This window comes from Coregonus clupeaformis, chromosome 6, assembly GCF_020615455.1.
Source record: "Coregonus clupeaformis isolate EN_2021a chromosome 6, ASM2061545v1, whole genome shotgun sequence".
In the NCBI taxonomy this organism is placed as follows: Eukaryota; Metazoa; Chordata; class Actinopteri; order Salmoniformes; family Salmonidae; genus Coregonus; species Coregonus clupeaformis.
In genome coordinates this window covers 15,394,725-15,414,002 of record NC_059197.1, presented here as the reverse complement: position 1 = coordinate 15,414,002, position 19,278 = coordinate 15,394,725, and the positions used below count along the sequence as shown (strand labels likewise).

At 41.0% G+C, this 19,278-nt stretch overlaps 1 protein-coding gene across 2 annotated transcripts in view; it reads left to right on the top strand.

Moving 5' to 3' along the window:
* LOC121567755 (seizure protein 6-like) overlaps nt 1-16,949 on the top strand; it is a 146,150-nt gene extending 129,201 nt beyond the window's left edge. The window contains exons 13-18 of one of the 2 annotated variants that reach the window (XM_041878008.2): nt 13,784-13,978; nt 14,111-14,149; nt 14,340-14,448; nt 14,818-14,923; nt 15,383-15,391; nt 16,135-16,949. In XM_041878008.2, coding sequence (XP_041733942.2) covers nt 13,784-13,978; nt 14,111-14,149; nt 14,340-14,448; nt 14,818-14,923; nt 15,383-15,391; nt 16,135-16,164 — 488 coding nt within the window. In that variant the 3' untranslated portion in view covers nt 16,165-16,949. The remainder of the gene's footprint in view (nt 1-13,783; nt 13,979-14,110; nt 14,150-14,339; nt 14,449-14,817; nt 14,924-15,382; nt 15,392-16,134) is intronic. The other variant, XM_041878010.2, reaches the window with a different exon arrangement.
* The last annotated feature ends 2,329 nt before the right edge of the window (nt 16,950-19,278 follow it).

Below are 19,278 nucleotides of genomic sequence, written 5' to 3'. Positions count from 1 at the left end.
CGGATCCGAGATGCAGGGTCGTCAATGTGGTTAGTGGGGGGGTCCCGGCACTGTTCCCGGAAGGGGAAGCGATGCCCAGGACCGCTGAACCAACCACAGAAGGAGGTGCCACATTTACCTTATAGTACCTAGCAAAGGTGCAAGAGGAAGCCCAGCTGGCTGCAGCACAGATATCAGCGAGGGGCACTCCTCTCAGTAGAGCCCAGGACGCAGCCACACCTCGTGTTGAATGTGCCACCACAGATCCCAGCACTGGCCTGCCAACCAGGCGGTATGCTGTCGTAATCATGTCCACGATCCAGTGAGAGAGCCTCTGCTTTGATATCCCAGCCCCCAGGACTCTCTCACCATAGCAGACAAAGAGCTGGTCTGTTGTTCTCACTGACAGTGTCCGCTCCACATAGGCAGCCAGTGCCCGCACAGGGCACAGCATGCCGGAGGGAAGGCCAGACTCCCCCGCCACTGCCGGGGGGTCGTAAGCAGACAGGATAAAAGGGATGTTCACATGCCTGTCTGACAGAACCTTAGGGAGGAATGACGGGTTGGGGCGGAGAGATATACTCCTCCCACCGGGGTCCATCCGGTCCACCCTGATGGTTGATGTAAGCCACCACTGTGGTATTGTCCGTTCTCACCAGGACATGTCTTCCCTTCAGATGTGGAAGGAGAGACCGCAGGGCCAGCAGTACAGCTCGGAGCTCTAGTGTATTGATGTTCCTGCCGCTCTAAGGGGATAGCCAACATCCGCTGGCCGACCTGCCCTGGGTCACCCCCCCCCCCAGCCGATCTGGGAGGCATCTGTGCTGACCAGCTCCCGGAGGCACATCCTCAGCATCTACACCCCACCTGAGAGAAAGGAGTGACAGCGCCACCTCAACAATGCCCTGAGGCACTGTGCGGTCACCCGCAGCTGGCGGTGACGGTGGCACTTCGGGTGCAGCCAGTGGGAGTTGAACCACTGTTCGTCAGCAAGACCAACAGGCGTTGGCAGGTCAGGGCGGATACCACCCACCCCTGCCGAATGTGGTTGAGGCAAAATAAGATCGCCTGAACCCTTCTGGTGGGCAGGCGTGCTCTCATGAGGACTGAGTCCAGTTCCATGCCAATGAAGGCCACCCTCTGGGTGGGCATCAGACGACTCTTCTTGTTGTTTACAGTAATGCCCAGCCTGCCGATGTGGGTCAGGAGCGTGTCTCTGTCTGACAGGATCTGGGTCCTGGTCGGGGCACAAATCAGCCAATCGTCCAGGTAATTGAGGATCAACAATCCTCGGGATGTGAGAGGTGCCAGGTCCATGCACTTTGTGAAAGTGCATGGTGCCAAGGAGAGGCCGAAGGGAAGAACCATGAATTCGTAAGCCATCCCTTCGAAAGCGAATCGGAGGTACTGCCAATGAGCTGGGTGAACAGGAACATGTGTCGTAGTAGAAATATTTGACTAGATAATCAACTCAAAAATATCTCTCAAGACATCGGAACCTGTGAATTTAAGAATTTAGACTTTATTGCATAACAAAGCCTGAGCTTTGCTCCATGGAGCAACCACTGCTTATCCTGAACCGGAGTGCTCCTTTTTATACAGTCACACTGATACAACTGATGGTTACACCTCCCTATGTGAATCAATAGCATCTTTCAGTATCACATGTTGGCTGCTCACGAGGGCTACTTGCGCTTCTCTAAGTGGGGCCACTGTGTCTTATTAGTGGCATGACTCAAAAATTATGCACATACGTAGGTTAAAGAACAATCATACTCTGTATTGACTATATTCACTATCCAGGCATGCATCTGGAGTACAAAGTATCAATCATGTTCATTCTGTTTCACCATTATCATTTCATAACACATTATAGAACATATCCATTAATACTTAAACATGATTTAAACATTTATCATTTACCATCCTCCCTGGCCTTTGAGATTATGTGCATGTGGCCATGTGTCAGGTCATAGGGTCATAAGCAAAACAAATGATAACACTAGGTCCATTATTACTCCAATCCCCACACAGCCATCACGAGGAGTTGTATGTACATCACATGTCATAGACATACCCAGACCAGCTGCAGAGAGTCCATGAAAAACACATAAATGTCTCTGCTCTGTATTAACCTTTCAACTGGTTCTCAATCAATAAACATTTTAAGGCATATAGGTTTTTAATTTTACAACATATCCATGCTTATTACTAATATTATTATTTTACCTTTGACCTCTCCCTACATTTGCCTTAATGATACATAAAATAATACCATATGTCCGCCCTATGGGACATTCCACCAATGTCCCATCAATACAAAGATTAATCACCCATATCACAAGTATTATAACTATCAAAATAATCAATATCCAAATCTAATCAAGTAATTGCCATGTCAACATCACTAAGCATTAATATTAATAAGTTATTCAGATCAGTCAGTCCACTTATAATTTATAATCATAATCAAATTAATTACCCAAAACAACTTTAGAATGACAATTCTTAATTAGTCACCTTTGTTCCATCATTCAAAGTTAAAACTCTCACCTTGGCACATATTGATACTGGCCGAATGTATATTTATATTATACTAATTCTAGCATTAACTTCCTCATAACAAGAATTACATCAGATCAGTACCCTAATGCATTGTCCAAATTACTATAAATTTAGTAGTGTATAATACCTCCTTAATCAACATACTACCTCAACTAACACTCCCTTCCTCTACCGGCACTCAATCTTCTGGCGTCTTCATTATGTTCTTCATTATGTTCTTCATTATGTTCTTCATAGTTCATCTTGGATTACCCATAGCAATGTCCCAATTCCAATGTCACACCTGAACCGCCACACCTCCACCATCATCCTGTTTTGTCCATGTGCAACCCAGTATACCCAAACTAGGAAGAACGTTGCCTTTGCATATACCTCTTTCCTCACATTCTTGAAAGAAAAAGCACAAAAGAGAAGGCATTTGATTGCTTTGATTTGACGCTGGATTCAGGTCTCCTGGCAGAGGTGGGTCAGACAGGAACGTCTTCAACGCCTTTGTTGTTCCTCTTCAGCCGAGTAGAGGATTTTTGGTTTTTATTGAGGTTTACACCGTTCTGGGCCAAATTATCTCTGCAATGCATTACGACACCATCCGTAGTAACCTCAGGAAAGGACAGATCATAACAGTTTAGTTGAGTTCATTTCCAATCCAAAACATTCCTATTAACATTGTCTACATGTCTTATGTTTCATCACTCATTCTTAATACCCATTTCTATCTAATGCCTGATAGATTTCTCTTTGAGGGGTCCCTGTATTCCAAAGGCTATTTGTTTAAACACCCCCTATTTTCACATTCTCCCTTGAATTCTCCCAAACTATATAACCCAATTGTTTTACTTTAACATTCCTATATTTTTGCTCATAATCTTTTTGACATTACTCTGGTGTTTCCCTTTTCCTTGTTCCTATTCCAACAATTGCTTACACTTCTCTCTTCATCGTGGTTGATCATAAAATTGTTTATATTTAGGATTTCCTAAATATTACAAACATTCTGCTGGCCAATATGGTCTTTCCGAGTTCCTTATATGACAAAAGTTGTAGTTGAATCATAACACAGTCCTAGTAACTGTGAAGATTTTGAACTACTGTTAATTCTTTAAACGGAGATGTGGTGCATATTAGACTATTTTCTTTATTTAATTGTAATATAATATATTATACTCATCTATATCAATCATTGTTTAACGGCTCCTTCAATTCCCTTTCTTCTGTACTTGGTATAGCCCTAACATATACAGGGTTCAGTGCACTTTCCCAAGGAATAACTACTCCAATAACATTTCCCCTGGAAATCTAACACTAAATACTACATCAAATTGTTTATCTAAGTCTTGGACTGTTCTCCTTATTTCTATGATTCACCTGTCTCTTTCTTTCATTACCTTAAGGTCACACTACCCCATGTGACTTCCCCATACTCTTTGTGCTGGTTTCTCACACACCAATAATATTTTAACCCTTGTATTTTAATAGTGATCCCTTCCTGTATTTTTAGTTATGGTTCCTGCCTGTGCAAGAATATACATTCTAATCCTGTCTATATCCCTTCTATGTCTTGTTCTTCTGCTCTTTATTATTTATCAGTACTCCATTCCCCTTATTATCAGGTAACTAGTCAAGTACATAGAAATCAATGATGAGGATTTCTGGTGCGTCTTGGAGGTCTTGAAAGTCTCTCGGTGGTCTGGAATCTCTCGGCGGTCTGGAAGGTCCTTAAAGTCTCTTAATCATCAGTTCCCTCACTCTGGTACAATGGTTAAGATGATACCCGATACTCCCCTCTATCCGTACCATCGTTGGTATAACCTGGACAACGATGTGTATGGTCACTTCAGTTGTTAACCTTCCCCCGTCACTAGGGTCTCCGGATCAGCCAGAGTCCCTCTCAATCTATCGACATCGGTCTGTGAAAAGTGTCCTTCAATCAGCCTATCCATAGGGAAGCTCAGAGTTACTGCTGCAAAGACACAAGCACAGACACACACAAAAAACAACAATGCTACCCAATGGCTGAGGTTGGAACACTCCTATAGTGGGAAACATGAATCTTAGTATCTGTCTCCACCAGTTTTACCATCATTAAGGTAGCCAACAACACCTGGTACAGGCCCCTCCACATAGGGTCTTTCCAGCTCTTTCTTCTGTAGTCTTTTGCCATCACATAGACTCCAGGGCACAGAAAATACTCAGATTATCCTACTCAGTTGGGCATAGTTATCTTCACCCATGAATCATGAAAATAAAATCTTAAGAACATTGTTAGGTTAGATGAGACACAGTATGCTACTCATGTCCTCTCATCCGTCAAGAGAAGCCTTGAGATTATGAAGCACACCTGCTTACAGCTTGTTGTAGTCCACTTATTTCATAGACAGACCACCTCTACACCATGCCTCCTATCACAAAAACAAAAATGATTTAACCTAACCCATAACACATTATTACTACTGCTCACATCCTTAATACACCTTGCATACTTCCCCACAAAACCATAATAAACCATTAAAACCTCTGTAATCCCAACTTCCCCCCTTGGACACATGGATCACATCGTGATTCATGTGTACAAAAAACAAAACAAAATAATATTGCCTATCAAACCTAAAATAATAACTAACCTTAAAATGACAACCCTTGAGCATATCTTTACTTAACTGTATTCCATAACACTATTCAAGGAATACTTCTCCTTCAGGACTAACTCTCTCACTTCATCCTTGTCCTGTTTAGACTAATTTATATATAGGATTTTTCCAAATTATAAACTTCTTCACAATTATCCTTATTTTATCTAACCCCCTAATTCAGCATGCCTCTAGAATTCATAGTGCGGGTGATCAGGTCGCACTATAAAGCCAGGACAGATTTCAGAGGTCATTGAAATCATTCAATGAATTGTTTCATCCTATAGTATACTACTTCTAACAACCAACAAAACCTTTCATAAATGTTGTAATTCCTTAGTATAGCTCTTTTCAAAATAAATCATACATATTTACTTATCCCTCAGTAAATAAAACCCAAATTACATGCGTATGCCCCTTTAAGATATTTCACTTCCATCCTGTCAAAAAAACCCAAATAGAAATAAAAATCCTATACAACTAACATTTCATACTAAGTAGTTTGTTTGTGGTTATTTGAACACCATATAGTAAAACAACAAACAAACAAAAATGGCCAGGCCTTATTTATTTTTGTAGCTCCCTATGACAACCTAAAAATAAAACTACTTAATTTTACTAACTAGTTCCACCCTAGCCGACATACTTTTTTAACCTCCCAATAAAGAAATCCCCATGTTCCTGGAAGAGAAAGTATACATGTCGTTAACATATAATCAACAATCCAAAGATAGTAATTACACACAAAACTTCATACATATCTCCCCAGTCCTATCTCACCCCTAACATAATATTATAGGAGACTCCCATCAATCCTTAAAAGAAAACTTCCACTTAGAAGACACTAGATAATAACACATTTTATCAAGTTAACTACACCTTCCACTATAAACCTATAACCCCATTTTAGTAATTTAAACGTCGCAAACTGTTGCATTGATGTTTTTTTTCTTCTTTTTTTTCTAAAATATAAACTTATTGTTTCATAATCCAAAACCCATAAAAAGATGTCTACTTAATCCATCAAGTCAACAGCAACAACTACCTCCCCAGGTTCAACGTACTATAAACAAATTATCGTTATCTGAAGTAATAAAACATCATCATAACTCACTGCTGTTTAAACAAACTATATAATGTCATAACAAAATGATCAATTATCAAATATCGTTCCTTATTCAACTACCAAGACATGTTCTTCATTAGTTAATCGTCTCCACAAAGCAATACTACCTAATAACATATTCTCATTCTCCTAAATATAAATAATTACTTCTATTAAACAATCCCATTCAACATCAAGTCAACCTGTCTCATCACCCAATTAACTTATTTTTTAAACCCTCTACAATATCTATCATACTCTACCGCTAATTTCCCTCATAACGGTACCTCAACAGATGGCAAATTATTTTATATTTATAGTAAAAACCAATAAAACATCCAATTCACCAATATGCAATTTCAATTACTATGTTATCCTATCCGACATGAATTGGTAGGACATCTTTCCTATAATGTTATCAATGAAACCAGTAATTCACATCAATAACATCAATGTAAAAGATTTGCTTTCTGTCCCCTACTGGATTCGAACCAGGGACCCTCTGCACACATTGACAACATTCACCATCGAAGCACCGTTACCCGTCGCTCCACCAGTGCCACACAAAGCATTACTTCCAGTTCATAGAGCAAGTGACGTCACCCAACGAAAACCGCACTAGCTCTCACCGCTAACTAGCTAGCAATCTCCTGCCGATAACATTCAACCTTCCACGACCTCCCACAAAACACGCGATCCCCGTACACCTAACGTAACCAGCAAGCCCCAATGTCCAACATCCACAGACAAAAATGGAAATTATTCAATTTTTCCTAGCAGACCTAATAAACCACTTTCAAACAGCGTTCTGCATTTACCTCTATCATAGGGTTTAAAAACGAACTTAACAACATTAACCATCCTAAATTGCCGTAGTAACGTCATGTTTGGTTCAGTTGATCTATTACCATATAAGACATTCACTTCTCCATGCGTAGTAAACTATATCCTATTTCTCCTGTAATCAACTAAAATCATAGCCACGCAATTAAACCATCACTCCGCCATTATCAGAATGAATGAATCTATTAATATATCCTTTCTAAGTAAGCTACAAGTAACACCAAACACTTGCTATAGTTCACCATCATATATTGAAATCATCCATTTATCACAATCCAATTTATCTATAGACATATTTCACCATTGTCACTCGTTTAATCTAGCAAAACCTCATTCAATGACTAAAAATTATTACCACGTAGTCTCCTCTCCATTAACATTTTAGTCATTTAGCAGATGCTCTTATTCCAAGTGACTCACAATTAGTGTGCTCATACATTATTATACTTATACTAGCCCCCCTTGGGAATCGAACACCCAACCCTGGCGTTGTAAGCACCGTGCTCTACCAACTGAGCTACAGAGGACCACAGATGAGCGTATAGTGCCTTTTTCTGATAATATTATAATTGTAGGCTATTGCTAATTACTGTAGGCTAAAGTAATTACTAATTACTTTAGTTTAAAATATAAGTTTGTTTATTCAACAAATCTAGAACCCACTATAGCATAATAGCCAAAGCTTCTTGCATCCCCTAATTCACATAACGAAAATACATTATCATTCTAGAATTCAACTATTCGCATACATTACTGATGTCACGCAAACCATAGAATAAAGTAATAACAATTAGAATTTTGTCAAATAAATGTTTTCCATCCAACTATTCAAACTTTCTTTAAATAACTCTTTCAGCTCGATACAGTCAAACAAGTATGACTCTCTTTTAACCGGAAACTAATTCATGGCATTAGTAAAGTCTATTCACATCTCAACAATAACTAATAATCCTGACTGTTCTTTCAATCTAAACAACCCACAACTATAGCTAAACTATACTTAGAAAACCTAGACTCTGTTCAGCGATGCAGAATCTATGCTTTATTGAAATGACAAGTTAATCCTCCTTTATTCCAATGATAATGGTCAGTAGTTTTAGTATCTGGCACATACCACACTTTATCAGAAAATAGCTTTGAAGGACACAGATCTCACACGCTCAACGTAATCAACTTAGCAGTCAACAAGTCAAACCCCACATTCATTGATTTGGAAACAGATCTAACGACCAACCAAATGAATTATATATCTGCTTCTGAAATAATAGATAGTTATTACAATGCTTAATTCTACCACATGTCCTATGTACTCTCTCCCATTTCCACGTATGTCTACGTGTTTGGGCAAGTCAACACCTATAAGTTTATCCAATCCCTCGTATTAAATCACACTCACGTACAATTCATTATATTCCAATATATTCATATCTACCAAACCATTCATGTTTCTAATTATTCTTTATTGCCACAATCTGTTAATCACCATCTAGTCTCAGCGGAACAACCAACAAATTACCCAAATCCTTTCCCTCAGTCATAGAATCCTCCTAGAATCATATATGCTGGTCACTATTCCCTGATCTTACAAAATTCTATGACAGGCATTGTTGTACGAAACTCCAAGATATAATTTACAAGAAAAGCTTATTATTCCAACGTATATATAATTATCAAACACACCTCTATATCTCATCATTCAAACTTCAGAGTGCGACTAATTTACATCATTATACCACTTTTATTCCATATTTATACAATGTTGTTCTTAAACGCCCTTAATTACTTTGTATAACCTACAGGAATATTTTATTCTATCAAAAGGCCCAAATTTGGAATGTTAACCCTATCCTAGTTATTATTTTACTGTAGTCAATTTATCATAATACTGCATCACCTCTAAAGTTTCTAAATATAACGTCAGAAACATACCCTAACAGATTTATCAAAATACAATGCATAAACGTCATATGACCACACCGGTACACGTGACCTGTTCCTCCAACAGGATTTATTCTACCCCTCCTGGTAACGTGAATTTTCTACACTCAGTTGGTCAATGAATATCCACGCACCATTTATTCTTCTCTTTCCTAATGTGAGATTGGGCACACCCTTTCTCCATCAGACAGAAGCTTCAAACAACCTCAAATATATTTCCTTTCCTTACAGAAAGGCTATTTACTTGCAGGATTTCTTATTATTCTCACTCACACAGATGAGCAGCCACTTGTGCCCAAATGAATCAGACAGTTGAATGACTCACAGCCGCCCAAGCAACCCATTCCCCATATGAGATGAGCAGACCTACTCTATATATAACACTTTATCAAAATTTTGAAGCCCTTGTAGCTATTTAACCCGTTCACCTACTCAGGATGACCTAACTTTTTTTACCTGATCGACCCTACCTAATATTGGCTTCATCACAACCCAGGATGATTCCCTACCTACCTGTGCAGACCTCCAACAAAGAATTCCTCATCAGAGCGGTATCCGTAGCCACCTGCCCGTTCAGTCCTCTGGAATGCTAATTTTAGCTCTCCAAAGCGGTATCCACAGGATTTCTATTTACTTAGCCCCCTAGGTATTACACTTCCTCAACACACCTGGACTTCTACTACGCTTTCCTAAGCGACCTGTCAATTCTGCCCTATTTTTTCTGTTACACTTTCTCAACATAGAAAAAGAAGCGGTATTACCCAGGATTTCTGCCTACCTAAGCAGTCCTCAAGACGATTCACTTCCCCCAACACGTCTAAAGCGGTATCTGCAGGACTTAACATGTTATTGTCTGATCGCTCAACCAGCTGTACAACCACCCGTGTCGAAATGACCCAGACAAAGCGATCAGCAAGATCAATCAAATGAATCAAATGAATCAAATGAATCAAATCAATTGAACAGACGGTTCAGACAAACAACAGCGACATGTATTCTTAAATTCAAAAGCCCCTAGTCTCTAATTTTCTGGTTCTTAAATTTGGAGAGACCTACTTGGTATTTCTTTAGATGTTGCCGAGCCCCCGATCGGACCACACAAACGTTATACTATTTAAGTAAGAACTTGGCTTACCTTTTAAAAGCGGCCACTTTTGTTTGTATGGTCCGTCCAAGCCGTTTCACAACTGCAAATGTATACCGTCACTGATCCCTATCAGGTCCCATCTGGGGTGCCAATTATGTCGTAGTAGAAATATTTGACTAGATAATCAACTCAAAAATATCTCTCAAGACATCGGAGCCTGTGAATTTAAGAATTTAGACTTTATTGCATAACAAAGCCTGAGCTTTGCTCCATGGAGCAACCACTGCTTATCCTGAACCGGAGTGCTCCTTTTTATACAGTCACACTGATACAACTGATGGTTACACCTCCCTATGTGAATCAATAGCATCTTTCAGTATCACATGTTGGCTGCTCACGAGGGCTACTTGCGCTTCTCTAAGTGGGGCCACTGTGTCTTATTAGTGGCATGACTCAAAAATTATGCACATACGTAGGTTAAAGAACAATCATACTCTGTATTGACTATATTCACTATCCAGGCATGCATCTGGAGTACAAAGTATCAATCATGTTCATTCTGTTTCACCATTATCATTTCATAACACATTATAGAACATATCCATTAATACTTAAACATGATTTAAACATTTATCATTTACCATCCTCCCTGGCCTTTGAGATTATGTGCATGTGGCCATGTGTCAGGTCATAGGGTCATAAGCAAAACAAATGATAACACTAGGTCCATTATTACTCCAATCCCCACACAGCCATCACGAGGAGTTGTATGCACATCACATGTCATAGACATACCCAGACCAGCTGCAGAGAGTCCATGAAAAACACATAAATGTCTCTGCTCTGTATTAACCTTTCAACTGGTTCTCAATCAATAAACATTTTAAGGCATATAGGTTTTTAATTTTACAACATATCCATGCTTATTACTAATATTATTATTTTACCTTTGACCTCTCCCTACATTTGCCTTAATGATACATAAAATAATACCATACATGGAAGTACGCATCCCTCAGGTCCAGCGTCACAAACCACTGGTCTCTAGACACGGCCTGCAACATGCGGGCTGGGGACAGGATGTGGAACCTCAGTACCTTCAAGTACCCATTGAGGTTGCGGAGGTCCAGAATCGGTCGAAACCCTTTGTCTCTTTTTGGGACCACAAAATAAGTGGAGTAGAACCCACCTAGCTGTCCTGTTGCACCCTTGTCCAGGAGTGAGGAGATCTCCAGCCGCAGGGATTTCTTCTTCAGGGGGTCGGCCACTGTGGTGACACGAAGGCCCCTGAAGGACGGGGGCCAGCACCGGAATTGGAGTCTGTACCCCTCGAGCATTGTGGACAACACCTAGGGGGACCACACCCTCCTCCCACTTTGCTCTTTTAAGACTGGGAGAAGCTGCCGATCAAGGTGGTCCCAGCGGTCCGACTCCTGCCCCCGTCCAGGACTGGCAGCAGATGGGCCCTGTCTGCGGTGGCTCCAGCCACGCTTCCTGGGAGGGGTACTGGGCCCAGTAGAGGGAGTAACAGTTCACTGGTGCACCACTCCTGAGGGAGGGAGCTCGTCCCCAGCCTGAGCCCGATCCTGGCTGACCCACTCGCGCATGGCCTCCAATCGTGCCAGGCGCAGGCGTTCTGAGAACACCACACAAAACAGGCATCCAGTAGGGTGCTCCACCACCCTCTCCGTGTGGCTCAAACCCAGGCAGTGCATACACGAGGTATGCAGATCCCCAGGGGGGATGCCACCATCACACCTGTCACAAAGGGAAGCCATAAGCTCAGCCAAGCCAACAAGGCCACGGAGCAGGGGTCCGACGCCCTGGGAGAGCTTATGTCGTGACCCGCTTGGAGGAATAGGAACCTGGTGAGGGATAAATTACCCAGTAGCAGGTAATGGATTTGATTTTTTAGTTTTTTAGTTTTTGTTTTACGCCAACTGCAATATTACCTAGCCAGTTTAATTTCCAAGCAGCAAAAACAGCACCATATGATGGAGTAACTCCGTTAAGGAACTCCAAAGTTAATGTCTCAACTTAGTGGAAAGCCCACCACGATACTCTTACATTCTGCAGGTGAAAGAACAAGAAAAGAAACCTGCAGGGTAATTAGCAGCATGTTAAAGCAATTCACAACACACACAGAACAAGCCAGTTGGCAAGTTGTTTAAGGTAAATTACAGTTTGTGCAGAAAGAGCCACCATACTAATGGATGCACACGGAGTCGTAGTGTAACGCTAACGAAACACAAGTACCACAAACCACGGGCGGAAGATACATACCAACCGCGCGCAGCGAGTGGACACTCAAGAGGAGGGGCTGGCCATGTGGCCAGCTGCTCCAGGCTGCAAACAGCCAGTGAGTATACTTCCACGCAAGATATTGCGAACTTCAGAAAGTTTGTACCTCAAACCATACAGACGTCCGCCGAGAAAATGAAAGAGAACGTGTGTTGCGGCCATGGGGTCTATATATAGGGGTGGACCCCAGCCGCGACACAGGTGTACACGGGAGTAAATCTGTAAATCCTCACCTCGGATGTATCCCTCCGCCACGGAGTGATAGCAATATATTGGAGTGATCCAATATAAATAGAACCATGAGGAAACCTGCAGAAAACGGTATGCTGAAGTACTGAAATTCCCATAGAAGAACATTGTTTGTCAAACCTGCAATATGTAACTTTTGGGGGGCGACCTGACCAAATTCACATAGAAATGTGAGATAGATCTGTCATTCTCATGAAAAGCAAGTCTAAGAAGCGGTAGATCTGTTCTATGTGCTCTATTTCGTTTTTGCATTTTTTTACTTTCGGTTTTGTACACCTGCTTCAAACAGCTGAAAATACAATATTTTAGGTTATTGAAAATATATTTCACAGCGGTTTTGATGGTACAATGATTCTCTACATGATACATTGCTTGTTTTGTCACAGAAACTGAAATTAGGCGAACTATTAGAATTTTAGCAACCAGGAAATGGCGGCACGATTTCTGCACATTGCACCATGTTCTGAGAACATTACTTTAAATAGAACCACGAGGAAACCTGCACAAAACGTTATGCTGAAGTACTGACATTTCCACAGAAGAACATTGTTTCTTAACATTCTCTGAACAATTTGAGAACATTACTTTAATAGAACCATCAGGAAACTTTATGCTGAAGTACTAAAATTCCCACCTGGTTTTCAGAACGTTATTTGCTAGCTGGGTATCCCGCACCATTTCCAGAACATTGCCATCTGGTTTTCAGAACGTTATGTGCTAGCTAGGTATCCCGCACCATTCCCAGAACATTGCCACCTGGTTTTCAGAACGTTATGTGCTAGCTGGGTATCCCGCACCATTCCCAGAACATTGCCACCTGGTTTTCAGAACGTTATGTGCTAGCTGGGTATCCTGCACCATTCCCAGAACATTGTGGGAAGGTTGTATGCAAAATAACCATAAGATAACCACACTCTCACCAAGCTTTAAGAAACATACGGTTCTCAGAATGTTATGTGCTAGCTGGATTGGCAGTGTGTCCAATTCATACAATACAACAAGAGTTTTACTAGTTATTTACAAAAATAAATGATATGATGACTGTGTGTGTGTGTGTCTGCGTGTGTGTCCTGTCCACTCCTCTCTCAGCGGTGACCTATGAGCCTTGCAGGAACCCTGGCACCCCGTCTTACAGCACCCAGATCTCAGAGAAGCCTCTCTACCAGGCCGGGGAGATGCTGCGCTTCTCCTGCCTCAGAGGCCATGAGCTGCTGGGGGAGCCAGTCCTCCGCTGTGTCCCTGGACACCCTTCACAGTGGAGCAGCCTGCCCCCTGTCTGCAGAGGTAGGAACTGCGGACATGTACTCCCCTGTGTGTGTAGTTCACTCTGGCATTGTTCACAGCAGGTCATGATGAACAATATATCTGTCTGTATGTTTTAACACCTGTGTTCTGATGTTCTCCATTCCTTTACAGCCTCCTCAAAGGAGTTTATAAATGGACGCAGGTTAGACTGTAAGTGCCGTCATGTCTGCAGAGCAATCGTTAGATCTTTCAAATTAAAACATGAAGTCAAGACCTAATAAAAAAATGAAATACGGTACTTCCCAGCAACTTCAAGTGTGCTACATTGAAGTGTGCATCTTTAGGTTATCATAACAGTTGAGTGTGTCCCTGTTGAATCCTCTACCTCTCTGCTCACCAGTTGCCAATGCAGACTACATCATGGAGCGAGCCAATATAGCTCTAACAGTCTTTATACCAGTGGCCCTCATCATGGTCTTCATCATCGGGATCTACCTCTACTTCTCTAAGTAGGTCTAGTATGTGTACTTTATATAGATTAAAAAATACTTTGAAAGTATGAAAGCTATCATCATCCATCGTACCTAGTAGTCTAACCAGTGCTTGACTTTGACTGAAATAGGTGCCGGTACTGATTTTGGGTGCCGGTACTGTTTATATTTAGGTGCAGGAGCTCCACAATACTTTTGAGATAATATTCTATAAAGAGGAACAGAAGCCCAAGCAGGAGAACGTTTGAGGTGCCGGTACTCAGCTCCAGTGAGCTCCTGCCCAAGTCAAGCACTGAGTCTAACCAATAGCTATAGACCCAACAGGTTCTGTTATAATGTTGTAAGTATACTATGCTGCCCTTGTGACACTATGTGTGTGTTCTCTAGGGTTCAGGGGAAGCCTCTGTGTCTTCCCATGTCAACCTCCTCACCATATGACCACATCCCAGGAGAGTCCACCTTCGACAACTCCCTCTACGAAACAGAGACCACAGTACGTTCTGATATAGAGATATTCACTGGTTCTTTAAGATGCCTGCTGGAATTATTAAGCCCCCCAAAATTTTGAAATCAGACGCTGTCATTCGTGTCTGAGATGATGCACTTAAAGCACCATCTAGTTTGCCATATTGCTGGTTCATTCACCAAATCTAATTTACCGTTAGGTGATGTTATAGAAATAGGATTGAGGGGTGTAAAGCTATACTCCATTCACCTTCAATCATAGACAAGGGCCATTTCATTACACCTGATGCAGACAAAAGGTTGCCTAGTTAATTTGACAAAGCATAGCTTTATTATTTGACAGAGTGCTATGACATGGTTCAGACATGGGTTCAAATAGTATTTGAAAGAAAGATGACACTTTCATGCTCATGCTTTCAGATAACTAACGAATGTCTGTCTGTATGTCTGTCTGTTTCTCTATCCTTCCATGACTGCACTCCTGAAGAACAACGAGGTGAGACTAAGCGTTAGGCTGCAACCTGCTTATTAAGCCTCCAGTCTGTCTGTCAGTCAGTCTTCATCAATTCCACACTCTGATTCTGCAGCCTGAACCTATTACACAGCGTAAGCTTATTGAACTAAAGGCCACAGTAGGTTGAGCGCATTTAAATGGGTCAGAGGAGAGGGACAAACCTCTAATCAAAAAACCTAATCAAAGTTTATTGGTCGCGTACACAGTTTTGCAGATGTTATCACAGGTGCAGCGAAATGCATATGTTTCTAGCTCCAACAATATCTAGCAATACAATACAATAAAATACACACATAATCTAAATGTAAAAAAACGAACAAAAGAACGAACAAGAAATTAAGACATATCAGAACGAGCAATGTCAGAGTCCGGAATATAAATAAATATATACTGTATGCATGTGAATGGTGTGTATAGACAATGGTGTGTATAGACAATGGTGTGTATAGACAATGGTGTGTATAGACAATTCAAAATCATTGTCCCCTCTCTCAGGTGAAAATGGAAAAGCCTCACAGTTTGGGCTGACCACCTCCACACACTAAATATATCTCTGTGATATCCCTATCATAGTCTACAAACAGATGTGTGTTATCACATGGCTCATTCACAAAAAGAGGAATGGCCTTTGTGATTATAGTAAGAATATGATCTACTGTACTTCTCAGTATACCTTCTTGTGTACAAGCTTGTCCCTAATTCAGAACTATGTCCTAATTTCACAGGACACAAGAGAGTATGAGGTTTCCATCTAGAGGCACGACTACGTGTTTCAGCATTGACAGGTCTGGTCTTAAGACGGTTTGCCTTGTGGAAGTTTGTCTGCACTCCTCCTCTCTCCGATAACTCCTCAGACCCCCCCCTCACACCTCTCTCCACTTGCCTCCAACTTTTCCTGTCTGCTGAACATATCTCTGCCCAGCCCACAGTGGACATCGGCCATCACTGCAAAGACTGGAAAACATGTTATTTTTGTAGAGCTTCAACAGCAATGGCCTAACAGCAGTGTTTATACCGTTTTTATCCTGAGATGATCAAACCGTAAAGACGTCAGTCCAATGTGGAACCTCACAAACAGGAAATGCTGAGTTTGTATCTAGTCCGAAAAATAGAATGTGTAAATACAACAGGATATGTTTTTCACACAGCTTGTAGGGAATTTGTATTTTTCTTTTGAGGCAAGGCACACCACAAAAGAGCTAGATTGTTAAAGGGATAATTGGAGGGATATCATAATAACTTGATGGACTCTTAAACCTTTCAAATACAATGGACAATTGAAACATATTTTCATTTTTTGGTACAATAGCTCCAAATTGTAAAGATGACGCTCTCAAACATGTAAACACACCTCTTTTTTTAATGCAACCTCCTATGATTAAAAACATCTGAATGTGCCTTAAATTGAAGGCCCTTATTAAGCAATGTTCATATCATGTATATTTCGGATATGTCATTGGTTCATCATAGATTATTACATTGTTGATTTCATATGGATCATAAAATAAAGATATAGTAATGCAAAGAAAAAGTAATTTAATTGATTCTCATTCACTTTTGTTCACAATTGTATGTGTGTCTTCAACATGCTGATTAAAAGGTATTCATTAATGATATTGGACTGGCAAATCTCTGAAAAAGTCAACATGGAAAAGTGTATGTAAGTTCTAGTGCTATTGGTTTTGTGATGAAAACCAGGGAAGGTTCAAGCTTAAGAAGTCACTGTTGTGGATTGGGGAATTCTCAAAAACTGATGCAACGTATTTGTCTAAAATAATATAGCTGACTCATCACCATTCAAACTATTTTTTAAAATTATTGTCACATGATAATATTTATTAATACAAACAGGTGTGATGACAATGATTATAATTATATTTATTAAGGTTTACTGGTTCACTTCAATAATCATTTTGCCCTCTGAGTCGTGCATCTAAATTTGCCCTGATACATATACATGAATAAAGCAGAGCTGAAGGAAGCAAGAACGTCCTTGAAAGAAGTGGAGAAAACCGCATAACACTGGAGAAAGTTTTTGTCAGATGACCTATGCTCCTCAATTAGTCAAAGTAAGTCAAGTATACGTGAATGGAGCTACCTCTGACAGTGTAGAGGTTTGGGGTTGGGGGTGTAGCAGACTTGTGTCCGGTGTAGCAGTGAAGGGGTGGTCTTCCCGTATAGGCTACATAAATGTATACTGCACACTGGAGAAAGTTTTTGTCAGATGACCTATGCTCCTCAATGAGTCAAAGTAAGTCAAGTATACATGAATGGAGCTACCTCTGACAGTGTAGAGGTTTGGGGTTGGGGGTGTAGCAGACTCGTGTCCGGTGTAGCAGTGAAGGGGTGGTCTTCCCGTATAGGCTACATAAATGTATACTGTTCCCTATACATTATCTTTGACCCTATAGAGCCTTTACCCACCCTGGGTAAGATTACCAGTGAAAACAAGACCATTGAACACGCTCTTTGGTCTGGTACCATCTATAGTTAGGTAATTTATGTTAGAATAATAGTCTAACATTTTCTGATATAAGCAGACATTTGTAACTGACAGCGATGGGGAATAACTGGCACATATATATTAATAACTGCCGGGGAAACTGTGAATCGTTGTATACTTGTGCCTCACACTATTGTCTTGTCATGTAACATCAGCACCATCTACTGGTCACCAAAAATACTGCAACAAGGGAGGGGTTTAACTTGCATTTCCCTCGAAACAATGTAATTTTTTGAAAGACTGACAATGAGTCAAGTCTAGAAAACTTAGTGGACTCTAACAAATGATTGTTGTGGGAACATAACCCTGTATAGAGATGAGATGTTTCCTGATCTGTGAGAAAATAAGGAGAATGTTGTTGACCCAGTTTTATCTTGCTCCATCGTTTACCTCTGCCCTGCCACTTACCGTTCACTTCTAACAAAATATGGGAAGGAGAAGAGGCATCGATATAGATAGAACATTTGACAACAGTGCAGACACACTGGCACCTAGTCTACTAAAATGGGGTGACTAGACAAAAAAGTGCTTATGGTAAAATCGGCTGACAAATACTTCCCAAATAAGACAACATTATGTACAATACTACCTATCCTCATTCATTACAATTCAATCAAACTTTTTGGAGTAGCCTAATAGCAAAAATAACAACTTTGAATAGCCCAACCGGCCGCCAGATGGCGCCATTATTCCTTTTACGGCGTTTGCGACATAAAATGAATAATACTGCCATCGGGCGGCTGGTTGGGCAAAACTTTGATCTTAGAGAGGGAGAGGTCTCTGTGGAGAAGATGGCGGAAGTGGATGCTGAGTTCGAAGCAAGCAGCGCGTCGAGCAAAGTTGGCGAAGACGAATGTTCTGAATGGACAACAGGAGTATCGAAAACTGGAACAAAAAGGAAATTGTCTAAAATTGGAGTGGAGGATACGTGTATGAATGATAATGAATCACGTCTTGTTGGGATGCATATGTGGGAGACCCGTTTCAGGTGTCTCAAATGGTGAAGTCTGCGCTTGGAAAAGTGGAGTCTGTCAGAGTGACCAGGAGTGGTCTTATTTTGATTAATTGTATTTCTGAAGAACAGAGGAAGATTGCAGTGGGCCTCAAGAATCCGGACAACATAAATTGTGTTTTGAACTTCTGAGTAGAACACCTCAAAGGAGTTATCAGGGGGGTGACGACGGATGTTCAGGTTGAATAGCTGAAGAGAATTCCTCGTGTGGTTGGTGCCCGGCTTCTGACCCGCTGGGTGAATGGAGAAAGGTCTGTAGGTCCTGTTGTTTTTCGACAAAGAGCAAATACCTACGCATGTTAACCTTGGTTATGGAAGATACGCTCTAAGAGCTTTCATCCCCAAACTACTGCA